This window comes from Morus notabilis, unplaced genomic scaffold (genome assembly GCF_000414095.1).
Source record: "Morus notabilis unplaced genomic scaffold, ASM41409v2 Scaffold1219, whole genome shotgun sequence".
NCBI classification, from domain to species: Eukaryota; Viridiplantae; Streptophyta; class Magnoliopsida; order Rosales; family Moraceae; genus Morus; species Morus notabilis.
In genome coordinates, this window is record NW_010360067.1 from 334,813 (window position 1) to 343,021 (window position 8,209).

An 8,209-nucleotide genomic window follows, 5' to 3' on the forward strand; every position below is an offset into this window, starting at 1 on the left:
GATCATTACCAAACCAAACACGACCAAATAGGAGGAAAGCAATACAACTAAAGGCATATTTAATTTACTAATTTAAGTTGAAATATAATTTTATATGAAATTTTTTTATTATAATAAAAAAATTAAATATAATTATTTTTGAAATTTTTTTACTTAATAAAACTCAAATAGTAAAATGCACAGTCTCTATCATCCTCCAACAGAAACCAACTACAACACTGACGCCCGTTCACTTCGTGCATTACACTCAAATAAAGTGAACTCGAGTTTGTTTTTGGGCTGAAATAAGCGTTCGCTTACCCAAACTTGAATTTAAAATTCGAGTAATAACTCGAGTAGGTAAACTTCACCGTCCCCTCAAACTCCCATTACTCGAGTTATTTTCTACAGTGCAGATTCCTCTCTTCTGACATTTCTTCCCGTTGGATTTTGCCTCACGAGAAAGCTCCGCTGCAAAAAGCTTGCAGATTCCCCTCAATGAGACCAACGATTAATCCACTATGAAATCGCTTGGACCGCTGCACACCATTCCCACAAGCGTGTTCTTCTTGGACCGCTGTGAAATCGCTTCATCCACCAAACTCACCCACGGTGAAGTTGCTCGCAGGTACATCCCATATAAACCCAGCCCAAATCGGCAATATTGGTGAATCCCGATCCCTATATTCCTTTGTTGCCTTCTCCTTCAGTGATTCAACACGGGAGAAATTGATCCCACGCGAGTGAGCCGGCTTCCTCCGTTGGCCGTGCTCCTACGTCGATGTAGCGCCAAATGCCGTCTCCGACCTCCGAAGCGTGCTCCTAGAAATAGAGCTTTCTGTTGTCGGTGCCGGTATCCATCTCTTCACCGACGTCCATCACAGTCGCGTTTGGGGGTTGTCGAAGCAGATCAACCATTGTCCTCTTTCGGATCAAACACGGTAAGACCTTTTCTTTGACTGATTTACACTTCCATTACCTCTGCATATGCCAGTGGATGATTACACTGCTAAATCTAAACATTGTCGTTTTTATTGGATTTCTTTTATTTGGATGTCGTTTACACTGAAGTTTAGCATGTTCATCTTAAATTCATTTCATGAAGTTGTATGATTGCCGTTGCATACTTTTCTATAGTTGTTTGAGTTATTAGAAGCTCTTCATACGCTAGTTTTGACAATTTCACTAAATACAATAGTATGAAGCATGTTTTGTTGTTTGAATACTTAGGCAAATCTGAGATGCAAATTTCCTTCCCGACATACAGTAGTTACTTGCTATAAGACATATGTTTACCAACAACTTACACAAAAACAGAACTTTGATGGATGAAAACTAGAATGAAATGTGTTATTAAAGGCCCAGCAATGTGTTATTTTGTGATACATTGACAAAGAAATGTGTTTACTCCTGCTGTGACAAGCTTTGGTGAGAGATTTCCTGAGAGATTGTTATCACTAAGACCCAGAAACCTCAGTCTATTTGATTCTGATATGGACTCTGGAATCTCTCCTATACGGCCTGTGTTGGAGAGATCCAATATGACTAATTTCTCCACCTTTTCCCACTCTAGGCTCATTAAGTCCCCACCAATTGGGTGATTGTCGTTATTTTTAATTTGAAAACCTTTAACATATGCTAATAATACATTTTCTTTCATTCTTCAATTCTCAGAAATCTTGCAGCGGGCAATAAGATTGTTGGCTATTAGATCACGTGCAGTGCTTATTGTTTCACTTTCAAATGTTTGTCCATTTTATTTATATATAATAATACAATAATTAGTTAATTTTATATAACTCGTTTGCCTACTCTGTTGTCGTATTGGCTGTCCTGTGGCCGTGTTTAGCTTATTGCCTCCCTTGTTGTTGTATTGTCTCTCCTGTTGCCGTTTATACCTAAGCTTATTACCTACCCTGTTGTCGTACTGGAGTTATCTTATCACTATTATTTGTTGAATATGCAGATTGCAAGAATTACATGGAACAAGTGCTGTCTTCTGATTTGGTGCCCATGGGGAACGACATTAGGCATTATTTGATGTCCTTTACTGTCATAAGCCAAGTTTGTTGCATTGTTTTGTGCCTCTGCCTAAACCCGGTGGATGATTACATTGCTAACTCCACCCATTCGTCGTTTTCATTGTGTCTCCCTTACTTGGATGTCGTTTACACTAAAGTGTATAGCATGTTCATTTTAAATTCTTGAAATGAAGTTGTGTAATGCCTCTGCATAATGTTGTGTAGTTGTTTAAGCTGCCTCACGTCAAATGTTTGCAAGAGTATTTAACATTGGCTTATGTAGGTCCAGAAAATGAAGATAAATCCAATGTAATATCTTGTGTAAGTGGTGAGTTTACTTGTGTGCAAGTGAACACATAACTCAAGTTTTAAATGTCACATCAATCTCTTACTAAACATTTAACTCAAAATTCACATTACAACTCTAATTAAAAATAACTCAAGTTCACTTTTCTTACTCAAATCATAAAATTAGAGTTAGTGAAGTGAACGGGCAATTCACTCACTTAGGACTCTGTCGCTTGCGATCATCTGCGTCGCACACCAACACATTAACGTGCACCGAAATTTGCTTTTATCTCCCCGACCGTGCGATCTTACTTTTGGCCCAGCAAATGCAAACTTGTCGATACCTTTTTTTTTTCTTTCTTTTTGTTAAGATATAATTATTGTCTTTAATTATTTGTTTAAGCTTGCTTAATTGTAACCTCTTATTTTCTGCCATGTGGACATTTTGTTTTGTCCTTCAGGCTACAGTATACTTTCTCCTACAACATTTTCTGAAATTTTCTTGTGCGTATTCTTTCCAAAACCTCTCTCTCCCAAGTCTTCGGAAATCCATTTCAACTCCCACACAACGGTTTCCTTGTGCGATTTAAGAAGCAAATAGGAAGAAAAATTCCTGGTCGGAATCGGAGAATTTGCGAGTAGTCGAAGATGATTCGGGTTTTCGCTAGGTCGGCGGCGAGGTCTCTGATCATTGGCAGGAGCTTTAACAGCCACATTTCCATGGCGGCATTTCAGGATAACAGAGCTTGCACGACGATGGCGATGAGGATTATGATGATGAGCACGGCGTCTTCCTCGACTCCGGAGGATAATCCGAAGGAGACTCCAAAATCGGTGTCGGAAGCGAAGAAAGACGAAAGCAATTTGATGGTTTCGAGCTATTGGGGAATTTCGCGGCCGATGATCAAACGAAAGGATGGGACCGACTGGCCTTGGAACTGCTTTTTGGTAAGATTAGCATGTTTTCTTTCCTTTTTTTTCCGATTTTGTTCATTTCTAGGAATTGAATTTTGGTTCCTTGATTTGGCAGCCATGGGAGACTTATACCGCCGACTTATCGGTGGATCTGAGCAAACATCATGTGCCGAAGACATTCTCTGACAAGTTTGCTTATAGAACTGTGAAGCTTCTGAGATGGCCGACGGATTTGTTTTTCAAGGTTCCTTCTTAGCTTCTCTCTCATTTTTTCAGACACTACTCTGTTTTTTATACGATTTTTCTGTTTTTTGTATGCTTGTTTTTAGCTTTTCTCTGTTTGCATTCCACGTGGTGGAGAATCCGTTGGATTGCGTGTGAACAGAAATCATTGAAAGGGAATAATAGTGCCAACTTTTGGGTTCTTTTTATCATTTACTATAATCAATAAATCAAATGATTGCACAGTATGAATTTTTTTAACCTACTATAGCAGATGTCTTTAAATCATTAATGTTTTATAGAAGATTATAACATCAAATGGGTACATTGAAAATTGCTTTAATCCATATCTTAAAAAAAAAAAAAAGTTGCTCTAGTTTTTGAAAGGGCTCTTCTATAGTAGGGTCTCCTACAGTAAATGTGAATTAAAGACTTACTGGTAGTTTATTTTTCAAGGCTGAGCGTAGAAATCTCCTTCTTGGAATGATATGTATAGTGTAAATGAAATCAGGGAGTCTGTAAAACAAAAAAGGAAAGTTGCTTACTGAAACGACTGTGTTATATCTAATATTTAGCTTCTAGTTTATGTGTAATATGGGTTATTGTGTTTGAATATATGAGTCCTTATCCATACATGTACTGCGTATTTATGTGTATATTAGTATCTGCGTCAAACTGTAAGTTTGCGCCTATTTTATGTGTATGTGTGTGTGTAATACCTGCATATACGTATCTATAGTAAAGCGAGATGAAAGGAAACTCCTCTTCTTCCAGCTCTTACTTTCCTATTACATATTGTTGTTAATATTGTATAAGTTCATTCTGCTATGGCAGATTCTTGTCTAAAGCAAACGCATAATGTTTCTTATGTGTTTATTGCATGGTATTTTCATTACTTTTCTTCCTCCAGCTGTTTCAGAAACCTTTACAGTTTATACCCTGGATCCCTGGACCTCATGCTTAGACCTTTTTTTAAAATAAAAATAATAATAATAATAATAGTATATAATAACAATAATAATAATAGTAAATACGGTAGCATGTTATCTTAATGAGTTCAGATATGTTAAAATATAATGGTAAATAAGTAACGTCCCTATCCATCACCAAAGAAACAAACTAATCATTTTATAGCCTTGTGAGTTAGCCATCTGTCTCAAGACATCTTATGTTCAGCATAATGGTTGAAAGTCATTAGCCAAACTGACATGTCTTGGGAGTTTGCACATTCCAAGCTGGAACAGTATTGGGAACTTTGTACCTTTTTGAGTTACCCTTCTCTCTCAACAGTATATCTTTTCTTCAGCATGGTGCTTGGCATTGGTCGATAGAACATTCTTGTATTAATCAATGAGATAATTTGCAGAGGCGGTATGGTTGCCGTGCAATGATGCTGGAAACTGTTGCGGCTGTCCCTGGTATGGTAGGAGGAGCTCTCTTGCACCTGAGATCTCTCCGCAAGTTCCAGCAAAGTGGTGGTTGGATCAAAGCCTTGATCGAAGAAGCAGAAAACGAGAGGATGCACCTGATGACGATGGTGGAACTCGTCCATCCAAAATGGTATGAGAGGATGCTGGTTCTTGCCGTGCAGGGAGTCTTCTTCAACGCTTACTTTGTGCTCTATCTACTCTCTCCTAAGCTTTCTCATAGGATTGTTGGGTACTTGGAGGAGGAGGCTATACACTCTTACACCGAATATTTGAAGGATATTAATGAGGGTAAGATCGAAAATGTTCCTGCCCCTGCAATTGCTATTGACTACTGGAGGCTACCCAAGGATGCAACCCTTAAGGATGTGATTACTGTTATTCGTGCCGATGAAGCTCACCATCGAGATGTTAACCATTTTGCATCAGTAAGCATTTCTTGGTTTACATTATGCTCTGTTTGTTCTTGCAATTTCTCTCCTCATCCACAATGTTGCCCCATCTAAAGATCATCTCCAATGCAAATGCTAATGCCAATTGTATATTTATCATAAAAAAATATGATATGATATGATATGTTATTTTCATTTATGTTCCAATGCATAATGTTATTTGAAATGGTAAATTTACTATTTTTAATAATTATTAAGCTTTGAAAGTTGTAAAAGTAAATTTTTATGTTAAAAATAATTAGAAGATGTAAAAGTTACAATGATTACATAAAAAAGTAAATATTTCAACTAATAGTAATTAAATGTCAAGTTTTTCATATACTATATTTGGTGGAAAATTTGTCACTAAATATAACATATGAAAAATTTGGCACATCAAATAGCATTGCATTAGAGAGTGTTTTTTATACTTAAATGTTAAATTTATAATTGACACATCAATTATAGCATTGTATTAGAGATGCTTTAATCGGTGCTAAAATGATTCCTTGTTTGTTTCGGATTTAGTTGGGAGTTGGGATCCTTTTTCTATAGCCTTTCTTAGTTTTTTATTTTCTGTTTTTATTTTTTCTATGAAACCTCTTCCTCTTTGTTGTAATTCGTGATTTTTGATCATCAATAAAATTCGTTTTTTGTTTCAAAAAATGATTCTTCTTTGTTAGAGAACAACCATGTTCGTTTGCTATAAACTGATTCTAAGATGGGACTTGCTCTCCTTTTATTGGTTTTTTTTTGTTTTTGTTTTTTGTTTTGTTTTTGGCTTGCAGGATATCCATTTTCAAGGAAAGGAATTGAGAGAAGCTCCAGCTCCTGTTGGATACCATTAGTATTATCTTGCTCAAATATGTGGTTTTAGTGTGTCTATTATATGTGCCGAATAATGTTAGTTTTATGGTTTACCTAAAGCACGAATCACAATCCGTGTGGATGAAAAGAGAAGTAAAGGTTGAACAATTAGTTGAAGTGACCTTGACATTTATGGCGGTTCCGCTACCTTTATTATTGTTAGTAACTTTTGCCTGTGTCAACTGTCAAGCTTCTCCTAGGGCTACATATCCTTTTCCCATGAAAAGTTTATATTTATGTTTAGGATGTGTTTTTTTAGAGTGTAATTTGAGTATAATTTTTAAGTTAAATTTGAATTATAATTTGAGTTGAAGTTGTAATTTGAGTTTGTGTTTGGTTGTGTACATTTAAGATAAGAATTTTTTTAAGTTTGTGTTTGAGTGAGTCAAAACTTAAATTTATATTTAGATAGTATTTTAATAAAAATTTAATAGTGATGAAAAATTTTAATAGGGTATAGAGGTGGAGTTTTATTCGTCTTTTCGTTGTCAACGCATAGAAAAAAATCATCTCAATCAAGATTAAAACGAAAAATTTATAGCATTTTTAAAAATAGAAAAAATACTGTTTATTAATTTAAATTTGAGTTTCTGAACTCGAATTAAAAGAGAAACTTGAATTTAAATTTTAATCTTAAACTTGAGTTTAAATTTAAAAAAATATAAATTTAAATAAAATTAAAATTTGAGTTATTTTTTTTAAATTTTTGAGGGCGCGGCTTAGACTTTAAAGGCTTTAATCATTGCTTTGGGAAAATCTAGGCACCCCACGTAAATGTTGTAAATAAAAAGCACGGGGAAAAAATGGACTAGAGAATTGAGAGTTTTGATTGAATGCGTGAGAAGGGAGCAAAAGGATCATTGCTCCAAAAGTATTTTTTTTTTTTGAAAGAAGGGACACCGATCATCTGCGAGATTGTCGGAAAAAAGCGCAGCACATTTGGTAGAGTTTTTGATCTCATTCGTTCACTGATTAAATTCAAATTTTATTATAATAAAAAATTCTCATAAACAGTTATATTTAATTTTTTTTTTACAATAAAAAACTCTCATATAAAATCACATCTCAACTCGAATCAATAAAATGAACGAGATTTTTATTTAGTCATAATAAGTAAAAGAAGTAAAAGTTGTTTTCCAGTGACTGTTTGAATTTTGAAACCATATTTTAAAAGTTTAAATAGGTCAAAATAATTTTTAAATTTTCAAATAACCAATAAAAATATTTGAATAAAGTTTACGTGTTTGCAGAAAATTTGTCTTACGGAGACGGTACAAGTTTTAAGTCTATCCGTGAACGTATTGAACAATATAATAGAGAAGTAAAAATTTTAAATACTGGTACCGTACTTTAAGTAGGCAATGACATTGTAAATTAATAGAATTTGAAGAAGGTACGATAGGCATTGCTCTGAATTTAAAATCAAATAATGTTGGTGTTGTATTAATGGATGACGGTTTGATGATACAAGAGGGAAGTTCTGTAAAAGCAACAGGACGAATTGCTCATATAGGCACACCACCTTTTTTGAGAAGGTTGTGAAGCTTTTCTACAAAACAAAATTCTGCTCATCTAAACACTTTTAAAAACATATTTTTGACTCAAAAGTCAAAAGCAATTTCTAAGAAGTTCTTCCAAACAAGCCAAAAATCCACTACTTTGCTACAAGAAATTGAGAACGTTTGGTTGGAGGATTCAAACCATGTGATTCGAATTATTTTTGATTTACATAAATTTTTTGTGAGAGAAAATACTGTAGCGAACTATGAATCATGATTCGAATCCCTCTACCAAACATCCTCTCTAAAATAAATGCAATGTAAGGGGAAAATTTAAAAAGAACAATAGAAATGGCAAAGCATGAAACTTCAGGCAACAACATGAATGAGCCTACACAGATATGAAAGCACAGCAGACTCCGTGATTAGTGAAAACAACAGATGGTTCAGTGAAAATATTGATAATAAGTAATGGACTGACAAACTCTTTCTCAGTTAAAACCTCAGTCCATTCCTAGCAGAAATATGTATAACTGTTATATGATAGCTTATCAATGGTC

The 8,209-nt window shown here is 34.8% G+C and overlaps 1 protein-coding gene across 1 annotated transcript; it reads left to right on the top strand.

Annotated features, from left to right (window-relative positions):
- Window positions 1-2,755: 2,755 nt before the first annotated feature.
- Window positions 2,756-6,393, top strand: LOC21400208 (ubiquinol oxidase, mitochondrial). Its single transcript, XM_010095856.2, has 4 exons — window positions 2,756-3,236; window positions 3,319-3,447; window positions 4,792-5,280; window positions 6,072-6,393. The coding sequence occupies exons 1-4, from the start codon at window positions 2,937-2,939 to the stop codon at window positions 6,129-6,131; spliced, it is 978 nt and encodes a 325-aa protein (XP_010094158.1). The 5' UTR covers window positions 2,756-2,936; the 3' UTR covers window positions 6,132-6,393.
- The last annotated feature ends 1,816 nt before the right edge of the window (window positions 6,394-8,209 follow it).